The 26,943-nt window shown below is 41.6% G+C and overlaps 1 protein-coding gene across 3 annotated transcripts; it reads left to right on the top strand.

The window, feature by feature from the left end:
* Positions 1–98: 98 nt before the first annotated feature.
* On the top strand, positions 99–26,400 carry CCDC68 (coiled-coil domain containing 68). Of its 3 annotated transcripts, none has more exons than XM_084629114.1 (11): positions 99–202; positions 9,634–9,776; positions 10,503–10,535; positions 14,222–14,365; positions 14,989–15,114; positions 15,773–15,901; positions 18,374–18,447; positions 20,251–20,356; positions 21,614–21,697; positions 24,771–24,847; positions 25,849–26,400. In XM_084629114.1, exons 2-11 carry the CDS (start codon positions 9,654–9,656, stop codon positions 25,913–25,915), a joined length of 963 nt encoding a protein of 320 aa, XP_084485240.1. In that variant the 5' UTR covers positions 99–202; positions 9,634–9,653; the 3' UTR covers positions 25,916–26,400. The 3 variants fall into 3 exon arrangements, with proteins under 3 accessions (XP_084485240.1, XP_084485242.1, XP_084485241.1); XM_084629115.1 differs by lacking the exon at positions 99–202 and adding an exon at positions 1,602–1,623; XM_084629116.1 differs by lacking the exon at positions 10,503–10,535.
* The last annotated feature ends 543 nt before the right edge of the window (positions 26,401–26,943 follow it).

Raw genomic sequence — 26,943 nt, 5'->3', positions numbered from 1 at the left:
AGACTTTGAAAGTGCCCTGCCTTTCCTGTGTTTACAAATCAACCACAGAGGGAAACTGGGCCGAGTTCCTCTCTCCCATGGGCTGCAGCCTCTGCTGCTAGGAGGAGAGAGGGGTGGGGCGGGGCCAGGTCCGGACTGCACCGTCCCCGGACGTGAGTGCCCGGGAGAGGAGCAAGGGAGTGGAGAGAGCTGAGGAGAGCAGGTAAGGAGGCCAGCGAGCTGGGGAGGAGAAAGGGGCATTTCAGGGCCCCTACAGAGCGCCCAGGGGCTGGCCGCCCCTCCTTCCCCGGGTCCGTGAGAACAAGGGAAAGGGCTGCCCGCCACTTCCCGTCCCTAGAGATTCAGGGGCTTGATCATTTGAGGCTGGAAATGCGCAGGTGTGGAAGCTGGGTAGAGAGGACTCAGCTGATTTTTATCACTCATGATCTGCTTTTTATGCCAGCTCTCTAGGTTGGGGGCTGGATGGAAAACACTGGGCACGGCTTGGATGCCACTGCATAACACAAGACTTAGCAATAGGGTTTCCTCTCTGTCAGGTTTCAGAGTAGCCGCCCTGTTAGTCTGTATTCGCAAAAAAGAAAAGGAGGACTTGTGGCACCTTGGAGACTAACCAATTTATTTGAGCGTGAGCTACAGCTCACTTGAAACCCTTTGGGGTTTTGCACGCTCTCCCTGGGCAGGAATGCTGTGGCTGTCTAAATGTGTGACATGCAGGAGATTAGAAATGTGACCAAAGTGAGGGTGGTGGTGTGTGTTAAATTTAGCAGAGCTTGTTGGTGGAGAATGAGAGTGCTTGACTATCATTTAGGGACCCATCCTCCCAACCCTTTACTTGTTCAGACCCTCCTGTGAGTAACACTAATACTAGTAACTAACGTGAGAAAGGGACAGGGTGAGTGAGGATATATCTTCTTATTGCATGCCAGCTTCTGTTGAGGGGAGAGACACGCTTTCGAGCTACACAGCGCTCTTCTAGCTTTAAGCTTGTCTCTCACTCCAGCAGAAATTGGTTCAATAAAAGATATGACCTTATTCACCTTGACTTTCTAATATCTGAGGCCCAACATGGTGACAGCAACACTGTCTACGTGAGAAAGGGATCGGCATTGCAGACCCCTTAATGTTTGCTGTGTGTCTCTGGTAATGGAAAAGTAAATATTTGCATGGTTTTTTTTTTAAGTTGAAAAATCCAGGCGTGTCTTGTCCCCCGTGCCCCTGCCCACTCACACCCCCGTGCACATGTGCTTTTAGTAAAGAGTAAAATAAATAGCTGATTATATTTTCATGGGGAAAATACTCTAGTATGATAGTTGCCTGAACTATTTATTGTAAATAAATTATCCAGTGAATCTAGCTCATTTAGCAGTACACATATTCTTCATAAACTTATCCTGAGTTCTATAAATATATTTGCCAAACAACTCAGATGAACAATTTTTCAGTTTATGGGTTGTTTGCGAATTGTTCCCTTTGACTATTTGCAGTTATATTTGTGCTGTATGATTGACAACCAGCATCATCTGATACTGTTTCTGTACTGTGATTGGATGAGAGAACCCTTTTATATTGGAGAATAATGAACAGTAAACATTCCTCCCTGAGCACAAATAGCCACGTTCACATGTAAGTACAGGTATTCATACAAACTATTGCTCAAACGTTCATGAGAACAAAATACCTCAAGAAACTTTCCAAAGATATTCATGAATAGCAAATTAAAAGGTGAATACATTTTTACTGAATATTGTTGAATCAAATAGCTACTCATCATTGAAATTAATGTATGCAAACACTGCATTGCAGTCATCCAATTCTAACTTGTAGCATTCAAATCTATTCTGTACTGAGAAGAGTTTACAACCAAGTGGAAAATATGTGTCTGCTTCATGCTGGTTGTCTGAAGATTAACTTTGAATAATCCAATTTGGATACTCAAATTCATTGCTGCCCTTTAAAATAACTACGAACCAGCCAACCCATAGACCAGGGGTGGGCCAACTTTTTGGCCTGAGGGCCACATCAGGGTTCTGAAACATTATGGAGGGCCAGGTAGGGAAGGCTGTGCCCCCCAAAACATCCTGGCCCCTGCCCCTGATCTGCCCCTTCCCGCTCCCTGACTGCCCCCCTCGGAACCTCTGACCCATCCACCACCTCCCCACTCCTTGTCCCCTGACCGCCCCCTCCCGGTACCCCCTGCCCTTAACCACTCCCCCAGGACCCCACCCCATTTCCAACCCCCCCTGCTCCCTGTCCCCTGACTGCTCCGACCCCTATCCATACCCCTGCCCCCTGACAGGCCCCCTTGAGACTCCCATGCCTATCCAACCCCCGTTTCCCGTCTCCTGACTGCCCCCCCCCACAGAACTTCCACCCCATCCAACTGCCCCCTGACGGCTGCCCGGGATCCCTTGCCCCTTATCCAACCCCCTGCCCCCTTACCATGCCGCTCAGAGCACCAGGGCAGGCTGGCGGCTCTCACAGCCTCACTGTCCAGCAGGAGTTTGCAGCCCCGCTGCCCAGAGTGCTGGTGGTACGGAGAGCTGAGGCTGCGGGGGAGGGGCTGGGGGCTAGCCTCCCCGGCCGGGAGCTCAAGAGCCGGGCAGGAGGGTCCTGCGGGCCGGATGTGGCCCATGAGCCGCAGTTTGCCCACCTCTGCCCTAGACCCTAAAGCTAATCATGTAAAAGAGATTTTCATAGCAGGTAATAGCAGAGTGTGAAAAGAAGAATCAAACTATGACACAGAATAGATATTTCTACTTTTATAGGACCTATTCTGAAAAGATGTTTATAGTAAAGGAGCTAGTTGTCACGCTTCTATGGCGAACAGTGCTTTGGACCCTTTTAGTCCTTCTCAAGTGGACCTTTAAGTGACAGGCTGGGCTTGCTGCCCCTCCAACTGGGCGGAACTGCGTGGTTCATCCATTCTGGGACTGCCTCTCTGCGTGTCAGCTCCCTATTTTACCAACTGTGTTAACTCAACAGGCCCAGCTGCGTTTGGCTCTTGTAAACCCTTTCACTTCAGGGACATGTGATGGTTTAGTGTCCCATTGAGCTCTCTTCTCAGTTGTGGCAAAACAGATCTGTCGCCAGGATTGGGGCTGTGGAGTTGCCTCATCATGCTGTAATTAAACCTGGCTGTTGAGTCTGAGTGTTGGGATGCTCCTTATCTGGGCCATTTTATTGCCTTTCTGTTTGGTTCCCATAGCAAGCTCTTTGGATCTAATTCATAGCAAGTAACCCATCATAAACACAGAAAGCATGCACCTTATTCACAAACTATAATACAGATGTTTCCTCGCTTGTTACACCTGGCAGCTGCAAAGCTGACAGAGAAAATGTAACTTACTTCACAAGTGGCAATTTTAGAATATTGCAGTAGAACACCCATGTCAGACACAAGTTGGCATCTACCCAGTGTGCCAAAGGATTTCTTCACGAATGTCATGCCCTTTAGACTCTGCTTTCTGAGTGTAAGACAAGTGAATTTCTTTCTACTCCCAAGCTCTGAGCTGCATAAAGTGTGTGTGGGGGGGGGAGAAATCAAGTTCCCTGTATCATTTAATTCTGTTAACATGCTTTAAAACGTAATAGAATGTCACTTCAAAAATGATATTTAACAAACTAGTGGTGCCATGTTAATTGTTGGCATTACAAGGTCAGTACAGTTCTATTAAGGATCTTATGCTGTGTCCTTTACCGTGGTATCGGAATGACCGTACAGAAATTCTTGTGTAGTGTGAAGATTTCTTAGATGTGTAAAGAACCTATGACCTGCTTTTCAGAGGTGCAGCTCTGTGTATCTAGATGATTTAGCTCTCCTCCTGGACTCTGTCAAACTGAATACCTTCCATGGTGTGACATACCAGGGTACAATCCAGACCAATGAGTAGCTGTGTCACCCCTCCCTGTAACCTGGTGTGCTTTTTACAATGCCTTGCTGCTGCAGCCTCCAACGTGGACTGCTCACAAACGGCCTCCAACATGTAAGTCGCCCCCAGCTATGTCTTTGTGTGTTTTGCAGCCAGCAAGCCACACCCTGGCTCTTATCAGCCTTAAAGATTACCACAGGGTGACCCAAGCACACCCCTAGTCTGAGATTTCCCCTCAGAAATTTATGTCCTGTACTGCCCAGCCCTCTCCTAGACAGTACAAATATATTAAGTCTGTTTATTCCTTTAAGGGAATAATCTGTTACCCCCAAATGGAGTTATGCAGATACTTCAACTAGAACACACTGTATTAGATAAAACAGTAAAATTAGTTTATGAACTACAGAAGAGACCTAAGTGAATATAAGCAATGAGGCATAAATGTCAGAAATCGTTAGAAGAAAAATAAAGATAAAATGCCTGCAAAGTTTTCTCACCACATGCTTCCAGCAGTCTTACTGACCAAACTCTTAGGTCAGGACTCCTCCTCCAGAGTCCAATGGCTGCTTCCTTTATTTTTGAAGGTGCAGAGAATGTGATGGGCAGAGAGAAGGGGTGTCTTGGGGTATTTGCCCCTGCTTTTTATAATTTCAGTCCCCCTCTTGAAAAATATTTCCAGCTGGGAGCAAGGTGGCAGACAGTCTGTGTGGAAGGACATTCCATTCTGTTTGTTTGCTAAGATGTAGATTTTTTTTTTTTTTTGTTCCTACCCCATTTCCTACCAAAGAACGGTCACTTAGCAGGTAATGGTCCATCAGGCTTTTTTACACCTGGCAGAGGCGTCATCTTGCTCTTTGTCTCTGAGGAACTAGTTTGGCCACTCCCCAGATTTATCTGGAAAACATGCTTTTGGTCAAGATCTCAGCTTTTTTTTATAACTTCACATATAACACTGCTATGTGCATTTTCCATGATATTATTGATCAGCAAATTGTGAGGTGTCATTCAAAAACTCATAAGGTGCACCTTGGACAAACACTATTACAATCGAACACATCACCGGCCACCGACAGTACCAGGAGGTGTGAGCCGGTACGACATTGTGCATCCACTATGGGAAAGAGACCGAGAGGCTTTTTCCATTGGACCATATGAACTGGAACCATAAACTCACTGAACATTAAATCCCACCAAATGAGGGTAGATCCATCCACATCATCATATCCACTCATTATACTCCATACCTGAACATAGCCATTATGTGGACAACATACCCCCATATCTCAATGTCTGTACTTTGACCGGTTAAACTTTTACCCCAATCGGGGAGATTGCAGATTATGTATTCCTTATGCCACCCGTTCCTAAAGCAAATTTCACACCCCTTGATAATCTGTACCTTATTCCCTGATAACCAGAAAGGTGGGGGGAGCAATAGCTCAGTGGCTTGAGCATTGGCCTGCTAAACCCAGGATTGTGAGTTCAATCCTTGAGGGGGCCATTTAGGGATCTGGGGCAACTATGGGGATTGGTCCTGCTTTGAGCAGGGGGTTGGACTAGATGACCTCCTGAGGTCCCTTCCAACCCTGATATTTTATGATTCTAATAGCATGTAGGGTGTGAACATAGGTATATATTCTCAAAAAGAAAAGGAGTACTTGTGGCACCTTAGAGACTAACCAATTTATTTGAGCATGAGCTTTCGTGAGCTACAGCTCACTTCATCAGATGCATGCCGTGGAAACTGCAGCAGACTTTATATATACACAGAGAATATGAAAAAATACCTCCTCCCACCCCATTGTCCAGCTGGTAATAGCTTATCTAAAGTGATCATCAGGATTACCAGCTGGACAATGGGGTGGGAGGAGGTATTTTTTCATATTCTCTGTGTATATATAAAGTCTGCTGCAGTTTCCACGGCATGCATCTGATGAAGTGAGCTGTAGCTCACGAAAGCTCATGCTCAAATAAATTGGTTAGTCTCTAAGGTGCCACAAGTACTCCTTTTCTTTTTGCGAATACAGACTAACACGGCTGTTACTCTGAAACTAGGTATATATTCTGTCACATATTTAATGACTTGGAGACCAGGCTGGTTGCATTGGTAGATGGTCTCCTGCTTGCTATGTATGAAGTGGCAGTGTCCAAGCTGGCATTATTTAATCTATCAGCGCCTTGAGTACTGTTGATTGCAAGGTGGTGTTGAACACACCTCTGGACCACAGTAGGAATGGAGGAAGCTATTTTTTGGGGTTGCTCCATTCATGATGATCATTCACAATTAATTTTTGAGGACAAGTTTTCCTCCTCTCTGATGGTGTTCGTATAAGGGGTTCCATAAGGTTCTGTCTTGTGTTCCCTGTGGAATGTGTACATGGGACCCTTAGAAGGGTTAGTAAGGAGACATGAGTCTTCAGTATATTGGTGATATGCAGATGTCTCTCACCATTCTGTCCAACCCAGGCAAGCTGTGCTTTCCCAGTATTTTGTTAAGATTGGGGTATACATGAGGGCTAACCTGGGAAGACTCAATCTGGATAAAACTAAGGTAATGTTGACTGGGGAAGCAGCTACAAGACATGGCTGGGATTATTTTAGTCTCTTAGACTGTGGTATGTGTCTGTCCTCCTCTTGTTTGTGTTCACAAAAATCTAGGGATATGGTTAGATTTCCAGCTACTCTTAGGTGGCAGTAGTGGTCAGGATGATACTCATCTTCATGTGATTCTAGCCAGAAGGTTGTGAATTTTGTTGCTGGATGCAAGCCTCAGTGCTACTGGTCATTGTTTTGTCACCTTGAGGTTAGACATCGGCTGTGAGATCCACATGAGGCTATGCCTGTTCAAGACCATTGTGAACTAAAGCAGGTATTGAATTTGGCAGTCCACTGATTGTGTTTTCTCTTGCCATGATCTTCACTGACTGCTTGGTAGTCTCCTGGAGAAGTTTAAGATCTTGTTCTATGGGTCAAAAACAATCAAGTGTTTATAACCCATCTGTTTGAGTAAACATCTTTCACCATCAGTACTGGTGCAGCTGTGATCAGCGGAGCTTCCTTGGTTTATAAGAAAGGGGCTGCTGGTGAGTCTTTTTCAACTTTGGACCCCTCATGTTTGGGACTCACTCCCAGACTCCTGTCTAAAATAGTCCAAATCCCTTGACATTCAGGACACTCTGAAATGTCTGTCTATGATCCCAACTTTTGGGTGAGTGGGGAAAAATTGTGAGGTGGTAATGGTGAGTTCTTTGTTCACTTTCCTTGATTGTTGGCAAGGGAGTGACTTGAAATTGCTGGATTTGTAATTTTGTAAACTTTACAAAAATTTAAGACTCCAGTTTTTAAAAAGAGCACCCAAAGCTCATATGTTAAAGAAATTACAGTTTCTCTATTTTTGTTTTCTGCCTGAGATGTGTACTTGAAGTATATGAAAGTTAAAACTTCTGTAGCCTGGATTAGTTGCCGATGATTCTTTTAGCAAAATGTGCAAGCCAGGTCCATGTGCTCATGGTGGTGGTGACATTCCTAATTTATTACAGCGTTAAGAGTTTCAAATGGCCTAATTGGGTTTTATGAGAAAATGCCTTAATTAATTAAATGTGCTGACTTGATGGTACTTCCTGTTAGTAAGGCAATAATTTTAGTCTGGGATGAATAAACAAGGGCTGATGCTGTAGGCCAAAGCCTCGTGTAGCACAGGAATCAGATTGTTGTTGCTGAGTTAAATGGAAGCAACCATAAGTTCTTATTAAATTGACATTTTGTGTTTTTAAAATCTCATTTAAAATGTGATTATTTAAAGTACAAAACCCAAAAATAAGCTGTAAACTTTGGAAAAACCTCACTCTGTCTACTGCTTCCTCTTCCTCCGCTAATGTTTTAAACCTTAATAAAACATTGCACAGATCAATTGGATTTTATTGTTGCAGGAACAATTGTTAATTAATTTCAGATACTCCAAACATAGACATTTGACAACCTGACTTTTAAAAAAATATATACATTAATCTGATTCTATATATGGCAAATGGAGTGCAATATATGCATATCGTCTGAGATATGCTGTTTATATACATGTTCACTTGAGATTAATCCAACTGACACTGGATGTCACCATTGTACCACAGAAACATAACTGCAAGCAGGTTGGGACCTCATTCTTGGTGTGTAAATCCAGTTTTCCCGTGCTTAAGAAAAAAGCGTTTTGATTTGTGACTCTCCCACTGCCATGAAAAAACTCATATTGTGGAATGCTACAACGCTGAGTCCAGTCTTGCCACTTACTCAAAGTGAGCCTGTCAAGGTTCCTCCCCGACTCTGAACTCTAGGGTACAGATGTGGGGACCTGCATGAAAAACCTCCTAAGCTTATCTTTACCAGCTTAGGTCAAAACTTCCCCAAGGTACAAAATATTCCACCCATTGTCCTTGGACTGGCTGCTACCACCACCAAACTAATACTGGTTACGGGGAAGAGCTGTTTGGACGCGTCCTTCCCCCCAAAATACTTCCCAAAACCTTGCACCCCACTTCCTGGACAAGGTTTGGTAAAAAGCCTCACCAATTTGCCTAGGTGACTACAGACCCAGACCCTTGGATCTTAAGAACAATGAACAATCCTCCCAACACTTGCACCCCCCCTTTCCTGGGAAATGTTGGATAAAAAGCCTCACCAATTTGCATAGGTGACCACAGACCCAAACCCTGAACAATGAAAAAGCATTCAGTTTTCTTACAAGAAGACTTTTAATAGAAATAGAAGTAAATAGAAGTAAAGAAATCCCCCCTGTAAAATCAGGATGGTAGATACCTTAGAGGGTAATTAGATTCAAAACATAGAGAACCCCTCTAGGCAAAACCTTAAGTTACAAAAAAAGATACACAGAAAGAAATAGTTATTCTATTCAGCACAGTTCTTTTCTCAGCCATTTAAAGAAATCATAATCTAACACGTACCTAGCTAGATTACTTACTAAAAGTTCTAAGACTCCATTCCTGGTCTATCCCCGGCAAAGACAGACTATAGACAGACACACAGACCCTTTGTTTCTCTCCCTCCTCCCAGCTTTTGAAAGTATCTTGTCTCCTCATTGGTCATTTTGGTCAGGTGCCAGCGAGGTTACCTTTAGCTTCTTAACCCTTTACAGGTGAGAGGAGCTTTCCCCTGGCCAGGAGGGAGTTCAAAGGGGTTTACCCTTCAGTGTGAGTAGTCCCATGGATTTCTGTGGAACTGACTCTGCCACTCTTACATTGCATAGTCTTGGTGAAATCAATGCAACTACTTGTGGAGTACAGCGTTACTCAGTCTGAGTAAGATGGCAGAGACAGGAACTCCTATAACATTGAATATGACCAGTTCTGGGGTGTGGAATGAAGTGACAGGTGAAACAATACTTTTGAATAAGCAAATACTTACACTGAAATTATTTGGATTGCCAATAAAAAAATTATTGATATCTTATATGCTGTAGCATATTTGAATGTACATTCAGATGCAACAATTGGATGGGGGACTGCTTTAAGTCAATTGGGGGGTGGGGAAGTAACACATCTTGAAGACTTGCGAGGTCCTTTAAAATACGGAAATTATGCACAAGGTCATATTTGCAGCTGTCTGAAAGGCATTTAATTGTCTAATATGAGCCTTACTGTATATGTTGTTAATGATGCAATGGACATGTAGATGCATTTACGAAATTAAGTTCATTCTCTATGGATATTTGTATAAATAAAAGACAAAATCCACTTCTCTCCCAACTATACAGAGCAGTGAAATGCACGCATAATGAGTGCCACAGTGAGGCTCACAGAACATGTAACAAGAGATGACCAAGGGATGGAAGGAAACTATGTCCTTTATGGATCTTCTTCTGTCCAAATCACTGACGAAACAGAATACATAAAAAAGGTACAATTTTTTCATTATTCTTATTGTGCTGTCTTGTCCTCTGATTCGGAGGAGAACAATGAATACAACCCATTGCAAGTAAGAAAATAAAAAATTTGAATCCTTCTACACTGTCTAAATTTTCCAAGCTAAACAAGTGTGTGTTGACTTACTGAGGAAATTCACATTTCACTGTCCCTTAAACTCTATCCGGCCTAATACCATTATAATGGAGTCTAACACAAAACCTCAAGGAACACTGATCAGTTTGAGACAAGGATTTAATTGGGGTATGCACATCTGTCTTTATAATGAGTCATATGAGGGAGCAGACCAAATGCTTGTCAGAACGCCACTATGAGAATTTTGTACCAATTACAAAATTATGATCCTAAGTCATATTCATGATGCAATGTCTGAGGAAGAAATGAATTTTTGAAACAAGTGTGAGACTTAGGCCCTCTTTTGAGTCAATGAAAAGTATGTTGATCCTGTCACTAAAATATTTAAATTCCGTGCATCCATTTCTGCATTAGAGATCTCTTGGACAATACGATTTGGCTTGTTGAGGACAGATGCTTTATTTCTAGTATCCAAGCAAAAGAGCACAATGGTGATCATGCCCAAAGGCAACTTTTCTACATTGCTGCTGTCCTAAGGAGAATGTCCTGGAATAACTAGCCTGGCAGATTAACAAGAAAAAATCATCTTTCTTTTTGTGACCTATTTCTAATCTCTTCCCTGCAGATCAGATCCACACTAGCAAAGATTCAAAATCAGGTATGCAAACCATAAAATTGCAAATGACAAATCAAATGCAAAGGCTTCCCTTCCCCTGCAGCTCCCAGTCCCAACCTCTCTGCACAATGCCTCACATCTCCCCTCTGGCTCTTAGTACCACTCCCACTTTCATCCCTAGTCACAGTTGCTCTCTTCACGCTCTGTACCCCTTCAGTCTGTCTCGAGAGCATGCTCAGGGGATGGCACATACAGAGCCTTGTCAGCGCTAGGAGCTGTGAGGGGCTGGAGCATGCTCAGTGATGATGGAATTTGGGAGATTTTAGCCAGATCTAAGATCTATACAGAGGATGAGAAAATGAAGATTATTCAAAGGCTTAGCGATTGACCAAACTTTGGTGGATATGAAGAATATCAAAAGGCACAGCACTGACACAAAGGCCACCCTCTAGTCTATGCTCCAAAGCAGGGACTTTCTCTAGCATCATTCTGAAATGGCTGAACCATTTTGGCAGAAACATTCCAAAAATACTCATCCTGAAGGAGACACCTGGCATGAAAAATGTTAGCCCAAATAAATAAAGTCTGGCAAATATAAGCAACTAAAAGAGGGTCTTATAATGGGTAGTGTCAGGCAACCTTCATAACTGGCGACACTGCTGGTCCCAATACTATAATACGCCATATGCTGCAATATTCTAAACATTAATTAACCTCATGTACGAAGTTACACTCTGGAGAACCAAAAGCAGTTATGTATTGGTAATGATGTGTTTCAAATGTAAAACCCTGGAGAGCTGCACAAATAGAACACTGTTTTATTTAATATTGAAGGTGGGGAATTAGTCAGTACCTAGAAACTGTGGTGATTGTTGCTCTGTAATTACTCTAGACCATGATCCTGCAATGAGCACCATGCAGACCTGGGTGCCTGGAGCTCATTGCAGGGTGGGGACCTGAGATAGGAAGGTAGATTCATAGATTCATAGATATTTAGGTCAGAAGGGACCATTATGATCATCTAGTCTGACCTCCTGCACAATGCAGGCCACAGAATTTCACCCACCACTCCTAAAAAAGACCTCACACCTATATCTGTGCTATTGAAGTCCTCAAATTGTAGTTTGAAGACCTCAAGGAGCAGAGAATCCTCCAGCAAGTGACCCGTGCCCCATGCTACAGAGGAAGGCGAAAAACCTCCAGGGCCTTCCAATCTGCCCTGGAGGAAAATTCCTTCCCGACCCCAAATATGGCGATCAGCTAAACCCTGAGCATATGGGCAAGATTCATCAGCCAGATACTACAGAAAATTCTTTCCCGGGTAACTTGGATCTTACCCCATCTAAAAACCCATCACAGGCCATTGGGCCTATTTACCATGAATATTTAATTACCAAAACCATGTTATCCCATCATACCATCTCCTCCATAAACTTATCGAGTTTAATCTTAAAGCAAGATAGATCTTTTGCCCCCACTACTTCCCTCGGAAGGCTATTCCAAAACTTCACTCCTCTGATGGTTAGAAACCTTCGTCTAATTTCTAATCTAAATTTCCTAGTGGCCAGTTTATATCCATTTGTTCTTGTGTCCACATTGGTATTGAGTTTAAATAATTCCTCTCCCTCTCTGGTATTTATCCCTCTGATATATTTATAGAGAGCAATCATATCTCCCCTCAACCTTCTTTTAGTTAGGCTAAACAAGCCAAGCTCCCTGAGTCTCCTTTCATAAGACAAATTTTCCATTCCTCGGATCATCCTAGTAGCCCTTCTCTGTACCTGTTCCAGTTTGAATTCATCCTTCTTAAACATGGGAGACCAGAACTGCACACAGTATTCCAGGTGAGGTCTCACCAGTGCCTTATATAACGGTACTAAAACCTCCTTATCCCTACTGGAAATACCTCTCCTGATGCATCCCAAGACGACATTAGCTTTTTTCACAGCCATATCACATTGGCAGCTCATAGTCAACCTATGATCAACCAATACTCCAAGGTCCTTTTCCTCCTCCGTTACTTCTAGTTGATGCGTCCCTAGCTTATAACTAAAATTCTTGTTATTAATCCCTAAATGCATGACCTTACACTTCTCACTATTAAATTTCATCCTATTCCTATTACTCCAGTTTACAAGGTCATCCAGATCCTCCTGTAGGGTATCCCTGTCCTTCTCTAAATTAGCAATACCTCCCAGCTTTGTATCATCTGCAAACTTTATTAGCACACTCCCACTTTTTGTGCCCAGGTCAGTAATAAAAAGATTAAATAAGATTGGTCCCAAAACTGATCCTTGAGGAACTCCACTGGTAACCTCCCTCCAACTTGACAGTTCACCTTTCAGTAGAACCCGTTGTAGTCTCCCCTTTAACCAATTCCCTATCCACCTTTCAATTTTCCTATTGATGCCCATCTTATCCAATTTAACTAATAATTCCCCATGTGGCACAGTATCAAACGCCTTACTAAAATCTAAATAAATTAGATCCACTGCGTTTCCTTTATCTAAAAAATCTGTTACTCTCTCAAAGAAGGAAATCAGGTTGGTTTGGCACGATCTACCTTTTGTAAAACCATGTTGTATTTTGTCCCATTTACCATTGACTTCAATGTCCTTAACTACCTTCTCCTTCAAAATTTTTTCCAAGACCTTGCATACTACAGATGTCAAACTAACAGGCCTATAATTACTTGGATCACTTTTTTTCCCTTTCTTAAAAATAGGAACTATGTTAGCAATTCTCCAATCATATGGTACAACCCCTGAATTTACAGATTCATTAAAAATTCTTGCTAATGGGCTTGCAATTTCTTGTGCCAATTCTTTTAATATTCTTGGATGAAGATTATCTGGGCCCCCCGATTTAGCCCCATTAAGCTGTTTGAGTTTCGCTTCTACCTCAGATATGGTGATGTCTACCTCCATATCCTCATTCCCATTTATCATGCTACCATTATCCCTAAGATCCTCTTTAGTCTTATTAAAGACTGAGGCAAAGTATTTGTTTAGATATTGGGCCATGCCTAGATTATCCTTGACCTCCACTCCATCCTCAGTTTTTAGCGGTCCCACTTCTTCTTTCTTTGTTTTCTTCCTATTTATATGACTATAGAACCTTTTACTATTGGTTTTAATTCCCTTTGCAAGGTCCAACTCTACTTGACTTTTAGCCTGTCTCACTTTATCCCTACATATTCTGACCTCAATAAGGTAGCTTTCCTTACTGATCCCTCCCTTCTTCCACTCCCTATATGCTTTCTGCTTTTTCTTAATTACCTCTCTAAGATGCTTGCTCATCCAGCTTGGTCTACAACTCCTGCCTATGAATTTTTTCCCCTTTCTTGGGATGCAGGCTTCCGATAGCTTCTGCAGCTTTAATTTAAAATAATCCCAGGCCTCCTCTACCTTTAAACCCATAAATTCTTCAGTCCAATCCACTTCCCTAACTAATTTCCTTAATTTTTGAAAGTCAGCCCTTTTGAAATCAAAAACCCTAGTTGCAGATTTATTTTTGTTAATCCTTCCATTCAGTTTGAACTGAATTAGCTCATGATCACTTGAGCCAAGATTATCCCCTACAACCATTTCCTCTATGAGATCCTCATTACTCGCCAAGACCAAATGATGAGTAGATGAGTGCAGGTAGATGAGTGCAGCTTTACCTTCATGAACTCAGTCTGCTAAAGCTGTCGTTTACAAATTATTTTCATGTTTGTTCATTTTTAGCAGCCTTTCCGGGTGCCCAGAAATGAGCTGGAGGCTGAGAAGGACATGCTTAACTCCAGCTACAATCTAACCATGGAAAAGCTGAAAGAGACTGACCAGCAGCTCTTGCTTGTGAACAGGGAGAATGAAATACTAAAGATCAAGGTGCATTCCATTTTAGCAGTCTCTAATGCATATTTCAGCTTGTCAGCCTGAAGAGAAGATCCAGTTTTGCCTGGATTAAAGTTCCATTACAGCAGTGGCAGGAAAGCAATCGTTCATTGTGGCTTTGCCCTCTCCATGAAGTGCAGTAACCCTGCAGAGTCTCATCAGATTTTCTCATTAGGATGAAATAGATTTTTAACTAGCTGATGGTGGAATTTAACTAGCTGATTGTTGGGAACTACAGCTTGTTGGGCTGTGCTCTGGGCTTGGATTTTCTTGCAGTGGTTCCTGGCATGAAGTCTGCTCAGCCAGTGGTCTAGAGCAGGTGTGCTTGTAACCAGTCAGAAATGTATCAGTCATTTTAAACCCACAACCTTCATCTCCAGTCAGGAGGGGCTGTTGTATCACATGGCAAATCTGCATCCTTTATTCAAAAATTAGAATTTAAATTTTATTTGCCATATATTTTAATGGGTTTGTGGGGGGGGGGGTTCTGCAAGAATTGGTGCTAACAGTTGTTCAAACAGGATAGCAACTGCATTATTTGTATGCTACCTGATTTCCACACCAAACTTCTAAAGTGTGACATACGCTATTAATCCTATTGCAATGGCTTTTTCCAGCTGGATGCGACAAGAGAAGCAGGTGCACAGTCTCTAAGACATGCCTCGAAAAGTCTATATGAGAATTACTACAGTCGGTCTGAAGAACTTAAGAAAAAACATGAAGATGATAAACTGCTGATGCAGGTACAGCACTCTCCTATGTGTGGAAAAGGCAAACACTGGAGCATGCAGGGATACAAGTGTTCCTTCTCTCCAGTATGCTGGCAACTCCATATGTCAACATGACAAATCAGTACCTTGGATGTATAAATAGAGACCTAACTCTTTCAAACACAACTTTGTGGGCTCAACTGATGATTCCTTAAAGGAGCCTTATTTTCAGAGGATGCTCAGCACATTCGGAAAACCAGGTCCCTTTAAGGTGGACACCCAATGTGGAGGGATCCAAAATCACGAGTCACTCTTGAAAATGTAGGTCAGGGCTTCTAATGCAGACTTCCATTGTCTTATAGGCTTAACTTTAACTACAGTACAATATAAAAAAGGAAAGCTTAATTTTTCCTGACTTCAAGTGTTCAGTCTCAGATTTGATGGGTACAGTGCTCAAAATAAGGCAGGAATAAAGGTGTAGAATTTGCCCTATTCTCTCACTGCTCACTCTTGGGGAAAGAAGCATGGATCTTTCTTGACTACAAGTGGTCAGGATTTTCACGGGGGGGCGGGGGTGTGTGTGTGGGACTGGCAACATATTGAAGAATAGCAGCAAAATGGTTTTGCTGAAAATGGAAATCATCTTCATTCATTGGTTTGGGCTTTTTTTTTCATTTTTCTCTAAACACAGGCCTCCAAACTTGAGCAAGAACAAAAACTCAAACAAAATCTAGAAAATGTCAATTGTGTAACTGAAAGACTCGAAGAAAAGTACAGCCAGATTACAGACATGGAGAAACTGGTGCAACGAATGGAAGAGGTATGCTCATAGAGCCCAGCCATGCAGTTCCTGGATAGGCAATAGGAGTCTTCTCTATGCAAGGATCATGGCCACTGTCTCTTAGGCCATTATGTGGCTTTTGTTAGTATCTGCTGCACAATACCGAGGCCTGACCTTGCAGTCTGTTAGCCATGTGACCAGTCCTTGCTCATTTGCATATTGCTCTTGATCTGGAGCAAGTGCTATGAGTAAAGATATCAAGCTCTGTGGAACTACAGTAAATCTCAGTTTCAATTGTATTGGCTCCTACCTCTTAAGTAATAGAACTACAGTGTAAAGAGTGTCCTAAGCACTCTTTATTGTCAGTCTCAGGCTGAAATCTAATTATAAAGAAGAGTTCAATTACTTTAAAAAGTTTTTGGACCAGATCCTCAACTGGTATAAAAGCCCCCTGGATTTCAATGATGCTACCTCAATTTGCATCAGCTGAGCATCAGGCCTTTTAAATGACATGAGAGGTCAGGTTTTTATTTTTCCTTTCAGTTGTTTAGACACTAGATTTTTAAATCAATTAACTTACTTAACCTAGCTGCCATACATTAATCCTAATTTATGAGACTTGAAATGTCCTGGTTGCTAAGAGGAAACACCTTCAACTCCTATTCTTGCATTGTCAAAGTACAGTATATTGCAATATGCTATTAATCTCCTCCCCTTTGTAGTGAATTTCTTTCCAAAATCCTTCCCAAGTTCTCAGCTGATGCAGAAGCAGTGAGTGTTTACAGAGAACAACTTTCCAGTTGTAGTAAATAATTGTTAGCCAGTGAAAGGTATTGTAATGACCATATCACATAAAATTTAACTTTCACCATCTGTTCTGGAGTAATTAAGAATGCAGCAAGATTACACATCACTAATACAGTTCTGTCAAAAAGTCAGATTAAAAACATTTAAATGCAATGTGCTTTCAGGCCATTTTTGTCACTTGTCGTGCCAAGGTGTGGTTTGCTCCTGCCACAACTAAGCGGCAGCCTGTGATTGGGAAGTAGAAGAGTTTGGTAGCTGTGGGAGTTCCCCCAGCAATTATGAGTGACTAGAGATAAGTGGGTGGGGGAAGCTCATTCTGAGTGGCTGCTGTGATGTCATTTAACAGGGGCACATGTGCACTCTCCCACCCCCATGCCAGATCAGCACCAGTACAGGAGCTGGAAAGTGGGCCATGTCTCCACCCTAACCCCCATTCATCACTCCATCAGTGCTGCTAGATTCTCTCCTTGTTCTCATGGTTGGTTAGTTTCAGGAGGACTGGAAATGTGGTTGGCTTATGCTCCTGCAGCCAAGTGGCGGGACAGCTCCTTGTGCCCTCTCCTCATTTTCCCTGATCCCTATCTTTTTGCACACCTGAGTAGAGTCAGTCACAATAACTCATCTTCCAATATTTTTAATACACCTTTGAACATCTTTCTCCCTGAATATACTGTCCCGTACTGTGTTCCCCTGAAGCATTTCTCAGTGGTGTTCCCAAGCCCTTCCCTCTGGTACACTCAGGGAGTCCTCATGCACATCAATAGGTTTCTTAGCCCAGGGCTTTCTTACCCCACTCCAGTTGCTTACCCCATGCACTGAAACTTGCAAAGGTGCCTACTATACCTCACATCCGACTGACCAGGCTGATAGCAGATATGGTTTAGCACTGTGTAGTTTGGCATTACAAATCTGCACACAATCTGTTGCACTGTGGAGCTGGCTGAGGAAAGGGGCTGTGGGTAGAATACACAAAGCTTCATTTTCACGGCTACATGCTAGGATCTTTTCCAGGCAGCTCCATAGATAGACAAGGTTTATATGTTGATGTGTTTGTCTCATATCTTTTGCGCCTAAAATTCTTTGCCATATTGAAGTCAGTTGTAAAACTTTTTTTGACTTCATTAGAGTCAGGGTTTCACCCTGACAGGCTAAGAAGATACATCCTGGGGTGGCTGTATGTATTAGTGTACTCTTTAAATTTACAACTAGGAATTATTGTACTTAGGTCACTAAACAGTTAGATGTGGATTACCAAAATTTGTCACTTAAAAAGAAGTTTTCTAGTTGAATCAATTTTAATCTCTTGACCCTCAAATCCATCTTTGCAATGCAAAGTACCACTGCCCTTTTAGTATAGTTCCTGGAGCAGAAAGTGTCTTTGAACACATATCAGTCAAAAAGCTAATCATCTTTACTGACAGGCTTTCCTTTTAAAAAAAAAAAAATATATATCCAATTGAAATAATTTTTTTCCTCTGTAAATCAATACACAGCTGCTCCCTGGTAACCTTGCCTTTTCTGACCCAATTCTCGTTGATGACAGATGCTTCTGATCCTCGCAAGAGGGTGAGGGTATATCTGTAAATTGACAGCTGACATATCTCTGGTGGTTTTGTATGTTTTCAGAAAGTAATTGAAAAATTAGTTAATCACTTCCATATAAGTTTTGTATGTGCACATTATTACTTCTTCATTGTTCCCTAGGAAAAGAAAACATTAATAGAAAAAAAGCAGTCATTTGAAGAGAAGCTTCTATCAAACTCTGAAGATACGAAGAGGTGAGCAAATAGTGCATGAAGAAATGCTTTTTCTGTTCAGAAGGATTATTTCAAGTGAAATACCTAACAATAACTTGGCTAAGTTCTCCCGCGTAGTGGATATATACATGGTGTTAGGCCTAATGCCTTCACTGTCTTTACTTTTTAAAGAAGAATATAAATTCTCCTGTGACATGTGCAGTAGGGTTTCTAGACCTGGGTTTATTTACACCAGAGGTAGGACAAACCTTTTGGCCTGAGGGCCACATCGGGGTTCCAAAACTGTATGGAGGGCCAGGTAGGGAAGGCTGTGTCTTCCCAAACAGCCTGGCCCCTCCCCTATCTGCCCCTCCCACTTCCACTTCCCGTCCCCTGACTGCCCCCCCAGAACCCCCAATCCATCCAATCCCCCCTGGTCCCTGTCCCCTAACCACCCCCCCGGGACCCCACCCCCTATTCAACCCGCCCTGCTCCCTATCTCCTGACTGCCCTGACCCCTATTCGCACCCCCGCCCCCTGACATGCCCCCTGGGACTCCCATGCCTATCCAACCGCTCCCTGTCCTCTGACTGCTGCCTGGGACCCCCTCCCCCTTATCCAACCCCCCCGCTCCCTGCCCCCTTACCATGCCGCTCAGAGCACCAGGACTGGCAGCCGTGTCACCTGGCTGGAGCCAGCCACGCTGCTGCGCAGTCTAGAGCACCAGGGCAGGCCGGCGGCTCTCACAGCCACACTGCCTGGCAGGAGCTCTCCGCCCAAAGCGCTGGCGGCATGGCGAGGTGAGGCTGCAGGGAAGGGGGGACAGCAATGGAGGGGCCGGGGGCTATCCTCCCAGGCGGGGAGCTCAAGGGCCGGGCAGGATGGTCCCACAGGCCACTGCAGTTTGCCCACCTCTGATTTAGAGAATAAGTAATTGTTCTCTACTACTCTGACATGTGAAGGCACAAGATCAAATCATGCTGTCCTCACTCTGGCAAAACTCTTGGTTCAATTAACAGGAATTCTGAGTAGAGGATAATTACGGATTGCAGGATTTGGCCTGCTTGAGGAAACCGTTCAACCCACCTCAACCCCCATCCTGTTAACCAGAATTAATATCTTAATGGCTTTTGGGGCCTCTTCCAAACAATACATTTTAATAATTTCTATCTTCTATTCAGTTCAACTTCCTCTAAAGCCCACCTCTCTCCCTAGGCTTCAGAGCCTGAGCTCCAGCCCAAGCCACAACCTAAAAGCACTTTCAATGTAGTTAGCACAAGCCCAAGTCTGTTAACCTGGGTTTGGAGGCTTACTGCCACAGGCTCTGTAGACGTACCCAACTTACTATGTAGTACACTATTAATTTGGCAGTGTGTGCCATGAGGAACTGTTGAAGAATTGCTCCAATATATTGTGCCGAAACTTTATTCTTCCGATATGAAGTATGACTGGTGCTGTTTTTCCTGTAATTGAATATAGTAGTTAAATATAATGTAAGAAATAAACTACAATTTTTCCTTCTTTTATATCAGACTACGCTTATTACCCATGAATTAAATTAGTTCACGTACAGCTAATATGAGTCAAGGCCAATACAGTGAGTTGGAATCCCATATGGAATGCAAATTATTGGATCTGGTCACTAAAGGAATCTTAATGCCTATATTTATAATTCATATGTAAATGTAACTTTGGCCAAACCCAAAAGTTTGGTGCTCAGATGGCTAGTTTGTATATTCTTGGTCAGAAAGCATACATCAGGTCACTCATTAGATCTTTTGTGAATAATAAATCCCCTTAATATCAACTGAAAAAGTTATTGGTAATCTGTCTTTTCCCCACCAGCTGTCGTGATCTTCAAGTGGAGATTTTCACTGTACAAGAACAGATTTCTCACTTGCAGCATGTGATCCAGACCCAGCATCAAAGCCTACGCAGTGTGATAGAAGAGGTCCGGTTAACCAAGCACGTTTAGTGTATGGGGAACAAAAATTAGAGACTTGTTTTAGTGCTTCCTTCACTTTGTGAAGTTTATTATTGATGATGTGATGATCTCCATCACAGGACATGCAAAACCAGTTAGCAATAGATGTTACATAATATTTTATATATAATTTAAAAAAAAGAAAGTGGCATCACTTTAAAAAATGGGGGTGGTTCTACCTCCCATCGTGACAGCGATTGAAATAGAATGTTGCAAGGAAGGAAGAAAGGAAGGTTTTTGTTTCCTGCAAGTGGGATGGAAGGGCTGAGATAGCTACCTAAGGAGCATAGGAGAACAGGCCCATACCATAGGGCTACATCAGGAAATACCGAGTCCCCAGCCAGTTTAAGGTAGATTGGGAATATCCCTAAAATGTGGCAGACCATGGATATTCACTCACTCACCAGGGGAAGACTTAGTGTAGCTTCTGAAATAGTGTTTGGTTAGCTACTTCTGCAGAGGAAGCAATGAATACAAGAGCTGCAAACCTCTTACGTATGTTCCACAAAATGAACTGCCTTTTTATGGGGAACATTGAGTCTCTAATGATGCTTGACTGCTGCAGTTACAGGCACTGTGTAAGACCATCAATAAAATAAACAGGTGTCTGGAAATCTATAGGCTGTTCCTCACTAGAGGCTCAAATCCTGCTTCCCTGATGCACACAAGCAGTCCTAGTGAAGTCCGTGACCAAAGCATAAAGGATTTGGTCCCAGATAAAGCTGGAACAAAACTTGAAGCCATTTTAATATTTATTACTTGACATCCCGTTTAAAGAGGGTACTAATATGAGCTACTGTCACAAAGAGTATTAATTTTTGCTCAGCTAAACTACCTATACAAAATTTAATTCACATTTTGTGAATCGTCAAAGGGTAGGAACTTCTCTCATCAGCCTTAGCTTGCTTAGGCTAAGAAAGCTGCATTTGCGGAACAAGTGTGTGGTTGGGCACAGAGGCCAAGAATTAAAAAGGCAGACATGTTACCTTTAGTGGAAGTGTGACTTATGATCTGTTTAAAAAGAAAAATAAGTCAGCCAGCCAATCATGTCATTACACTTTCTCTAGAGCATTTTTTTTATCATGTAGATTTCAGACTATATTGACTTTCTTGATCCTCATGCTCTAATAGTGTATCCCTCTACTTAAAGGATGGTTATTGAAAGTGTATCTAATATATTACAAAGTTTGAAAACTATTTCTAACTTTACTTTCTAACTCTTAGATTGAAGAACTGAACATCGGACTACAAAACCAAGATAAAAAAATTAAGACTATGAAAGAAAAGATAAATATGCTTGAAGCTCAGGTAAAGGGAAAGATTGTATCACACCAAACTCTACAATTGTGAGCCTAAAACTATTTCAACTCTGCATCTTTTTGAGTCTCTTTTTTTCTTCCCCCAAGTAGTCATCAAGAGATTTATACCATCATCTTCGGCCAACTGTATGGTACAATAAGATTCTTTAAGTATTTTTCTGAGGACAGAGAAGTGGGAGTGGTTGGTACAATTGCAGGTGGGGTTTTTAAAAGCACTCAGCAAGGGTCTAACTCTGCTCTTATTGAAAACAATGGTAAGTTTGGTCAAAGTTAGAACAAAGCAAAGTGCTTTTGGAAATCTCTCACCGTACATGTCCCTATGTCCCTCGAGCTATTTCTATTCAATATACAGTACTGGTGAGTTTGGGAGGAAGAATATCAAAATTGCTAATTTCTATTTAACAATTATTATTTGCACTATGGTAGCACCCACTACTTGCCAAGCACATATTTGGAAAGTGCCAAGACACTCTGCCTGTCCCAAAGAGCTCAACCCGAGCACACACACACACACACACAACATATGAAGACCTAAAGGTGAGGGATGAAAGAATAATTGCTTTTTTTTGTATCCACTTTCCCCAATCAGCCTTCTGCCTAATCATAATTCTTTAGTAATTTCTTGTAGGCCACAGGCTGGAAGTGGGAGTTAGGGAGGAGAGGGAGTGCTTTTTGAATTTCATAGGGACTGGAGGGAAGCAGTGTGCATTTTGGAATGGCTAGAGAGGAGGTTGTTGCAGTAATGCAGATATGAAATGAGTGTCTGGATGAGAATTTTAGCCATGACGATATAATTTAGACTCTGATCCTGCAAACACTTACCCACATGGTGAACTTTACACTACACAAATGCTTCACTTTATTTGTGGTAATATTCTCAGCTTAGGGCTTATAATATATATATATATGTTGGGCATCATTAAGAGAGAGATAATAAGACTGAAAATATCATATTGCCTCTATATAAATCCATGGTATGTCCACATTTTGAATACTGCGTGCAACTGTGATTCCCCCATCTCAAAAAAGATATATTGGGACTGGAAAAGGTTAAGAAAATGATTAGGGGTATGGAATGGCTTCAGCATGAGGAGAGATTAATAAGACTTTTCAACTTGGAAAAGAGATGACTAAGGGGGGGATATGATTGAGATCTCTAAAATCATGACTGGTGTGGACAAAGTAAATAAGGAAGTGTTATTTACACCTTCTCCTAACACAAGAACTAGGGGTCCCCAAATGAAATTAACAGGCAGCAGGTTTAAAACAGCAAAAAAAGGAAGTATTTCTTCAAGCAACACATAGTCAACCTGTGGAACTCCTTGCCAGAGGATGTTGTGAAGGCCAAGACTATAACAGGGTTCAAAAAAGAACTAGGTAAATTCATGGAGGATAGGTCCATCAACAGCTATTAGCCAGGATGGGCAGGGATGGTGTCCCTAACCTCTGTTTGCCAGAAGCTGGGAATTGAGCGACAGGGAATGGCTCACTTGAGGATTACCTGTTCTGTTCATTCCCTCTGGGGTACCTGGCATTGGCCACTGTCGGAAGACAGGATACTGGGCTAGATGGACCTTTGGTCTGACCCAGTATGGCCATTCTTGTATTCTTAAAATGTGTGTGTGTTTGGATTTTTTAATAATGGCCCTTGCTCGCTCACTTTCCGCTTCTGAGGAAATATTACATGTTAGTATTTTGGAAAGCATTAGCCTACAGTGAAGAACTGTGCATTCTGTCAAAATAATTACCCCATATTTTCAGCATTGCATAAAAACTAGCCTCTTGCAATTTTACATAATCTTCAGTAGCAATACTGTTATTGTTTTGTGTGGTTTTTGGCAACATTTTACAGTTTGTAGCAATCTTTTGTGTAATGACGCATTGCAGCAATATAGTTCTTGACATCCCGTTGTAAACACTAGTCTATAATCCTGGAATTTACATTGGTACAGACATTAAATATATTACAAATAAAATGCTTTTCTGCCATTCAGAATCTTAATTTCAGTCATAGCAGATCCACTAAATTGATTCTAATTCCAGTATGTGTGGGGGATTAAATATAATCCACATACATATCATTAACATATCATATGTATTTATTATATTTATATAACACTAATTATATAGTTCTAGACATTTTCAAAGTGACCTGTACTAGCTAATTAGTGTTACAGCATCCCATCCAGGCACGGTTTGTAAGGCCATCCCTACCCCCAAGTATCTCAGTCTAAATAAACAGGACAGATCAAAGGATAATTGTTGCCATTTTTCAGACAGACCAGAGTGGGGAGACTAATGCATCATGCAAGATGTTGTCCAGGCCATTGAGGAGAATGGGAGCATGAGGCATCGCAGCAGAATACCCAAATCAAAATATTTTGGGGGCATTGTTTTTTTGATGGAAGAATATATAAATATATACAAAAATGAGTGGAGTCAAAACCTCCTATTTCTATTGGAAAAACGAAAAGGAGTACTTGTGGCACCTTAGAGACTAACCAATTTATTTATTAACCAAATAAATTGGTTAGTCTCTAAGGTGCCACAAGTACTCCTTTTCTTTTTGTGAATACAGATTAACATGGCTGCTACTCTGAAACCTGTCATATTGGAAAAACGGATTTGATGGAAAATTTTCAACCATCAAAAATGCTTTTCAACTAACAAAAATACTCCTACACTTCAAAAGAGCTGTGCGGGATTTTCTTACCAACAGAGCAAAATCCAAACAGTGACAATAATGCTGGGCACAGGAACTTGATGTTTCTTCAGGTTTTGAGGCTCGACCAGCATGCCAAGATTTTCAAAAGTGACTGCATTGTATCCCTCAGTGCCTGTAAACTGTATTGACATTCTGGATGACCCAAAGGGCCAAATGCTAAACTGGTGTAAACTGGAATAGCTCTATCGAAGTCAACGTACTAATTGGACTTGTTTCAATTTATCTGTGTTGTTGATCTATACCAGCTGAGGATCGCACCCACGAACTGTATCTTTGACTTTCTTAAATGCTATAATATACTGGTGGAAATGCAATTAATTTAATGTCTCAATTTCAGAATAAAGAACTTAAATACAAGGTGGAATTCTGGTCTGCCCAACCCAAGATTAAAGTTTCAAAAGGTGTCTCAACAACGTAAGATTCTTTTGACGTTATTACCATGTATCTGAAATCTCTCTTCCTACGCTGTCTGCAAATGTTGTTAATCGTAAAAAATTGTGTCAAATGATTAATAAGTGCTATTTGCGTGTTAATGTCACATTTATTCCAAACTGCTTGAATTATTCTATTTTGGTCTTGTTAGAAATAGTCATAACATTTTCATGCTGTAGTTTCTTTATAAAGAAAGAAAACAAAAGCCTCAGTGTGAGAGAGAAGTTAAGTAATTGACATTCTACATAACAAGGGTCTTAATTGTGCAACTGGCAATAAGTCCATCAATGGTGCATCCTTCTGCCTGTCTCATGTTGCATTCTGACTTGCAAATGGCAGTGCCCTCAGTCTTGAAAGAGATGTGATGTCTGTCTTACTTACTGAGACACTGATGCAGTCAAAATCATACAACTACACCAACTAGTGAGCATCTGCACAAAATGTTGTCAGATCAACACTAAATTTGAAAAGTAGCTTTTAATAACTGATGAAGATGCTGAACACTGTGATTAGTATCAGACTGGGCTTAGAGGCTTACAGTTTCAACTGTAAAAACATTTTACAGTAGAGGAATGCCATCTCCATTAATGTCACTTTAACAATGTGTGAAATTACTTAGGAGAGAAAATTACACTTTCACCAAAACCAATGTCTGGAAGGAAAAAACATTAAGACCCTTTCAGAATACCCTCCGGTCTTGTGTGGGATCAACCTTAATTGCATTAGAGGAAGTGAATTGTTCACCCGAGGACCAGCACTGATGGGCTCTGGAGAGGGGCGAGAGTCATTACTACAGAAGGAAGGCAGCCATGATTCAGGACTCTGATGAGAGACTGTAAGGGGGGGAAGAATGGAGGTGGAAAAGACAGAGTGCATTTCACACCAATATCTGGGTACAGTAGAAATGTCTGGATGTCTGTACTAAGTTTGTTTCGTATTGGTGTGCTTCATTCTCTGAGTAATAGTTATCTTCTCTTTTTTAGTTCTTCCAGGATTGATGGGGTATCCCCCTATTCATTGCTAGCTAGGCTACGGAAGCAAAATGGTTAGATGAGTCCATCGGTGGTGTCTGTTCCAGCTTCCTCCATAAGGAGCTCTGTGTATCTACGTTAATGACCCTTCATTCAGTCCTTTTATATATTTTGTTATAATACAGCAACTTGACATGCTTGGCCACCAGGAATAGCACTTGTACAGAAGAAGATTCATTAAATGCATAAACAAATTAGGATTTAAGGCAAGAACTGAAGAGACATTGTGTTCTTTAACATACAGTGTAATCAAATGACAGCAGCATCCTATGGACATTGCTGATGGGGAAATATATGCCATTGTAACAGCTTCTTATGTATCAAAGAGCCCATCTTCAACAAGCATTTTATGGGCCAGAGGTACATCAAACAGTTAAGAGGATATTCAGGATTAACGAATTAAAACTTTCCTAATTGTATACAAAAAAGATTGGTGTTTATCAAGTTTTAACACAATACTGTAATGTAACTAAGAACTTTTTTAAATTTGAGAAATTAATTGTAAAGGGCTATTTAATAAATTATATTTAATCTTTTCAGTCTTTCTGTGTTAGCATCTTAAACTTGTCATTTCTAATCTATAGTGTGTGTCAATGGGTTTTTTTTTTAGCTATCAGAACATGACATACTAATAGGTTATTTTAGTTTTTATATAGGCATTGGGTAGCTTCACCTAATGGTTGCACAAGTGACAACATGTGCTATGCATGTTGATTGCAGCATTTTCAGACTTTGGAAAAAGTCTAAAATAACAGTTTTAGGCAAAGCAAAAGCTTACCCTCTATGGCACTTAACTGAATTTATTGATCTTCTGAGACAGATAATATTAAACTGTTTGTTTTGCAATAACCATATGTAGCTGAAAATGGTCATCTAACTGAAGTGGGAATGTTGTAGTCTGGCTATTTATAAGGTAAGCTTTCTTCCCAGAGCCTTCAAATAAGTCATAGAATACCAGGGTTGGAAGGGACCTCAGGTCATCTAGTCCAACCCCCTGCTCAAAGCAGGACCAATCCCCAACTAAATCATCCCAGCCAGGGCTTTGAC

The sequence above is a fragment of the Lepidochelys olivacea genome (assembly GCF_965140295.1).
Source record: "Lepidochelys olivacea isolate rLepOli2 genome assembly, chromosome: 5".
NCBI lineage: Eukaryota > Metazoa > Chordata > Testudines > Cheloniidae > Lepidochelys > Lepidochelys olivacea.
The sequence above is the reverse complement of the archived record's forward strand: the minus strand, read 5'-3'. Positions and strand labels throughout refer to the sequence as shown.

Excerpts from the sequence above, each read along its gene's own strand:
- CCDC68 (XM_084629114.1), top strand. The coding sequence starts at position 9,654 with ATGAGTGCCACAGTGAGGCTCACAGAACATGTAACAAGAGATGACCAA. Across the intron at positions 15,115-15,772 it reads ATGATAAACTGCTGATGCAG|GCCTCCAAACTTGAGCAAGA; the intron begins GTACAGCACTCT and ends CTCTAAACACAG. Across the intron at positions 21,698-24,770 it reads TAAATATGCTTGAAGCTCAG|AATAAAGAACTTAAATACAA; the intron begins GTAAAGGGAAAG and ends TCTCAATTTCAG.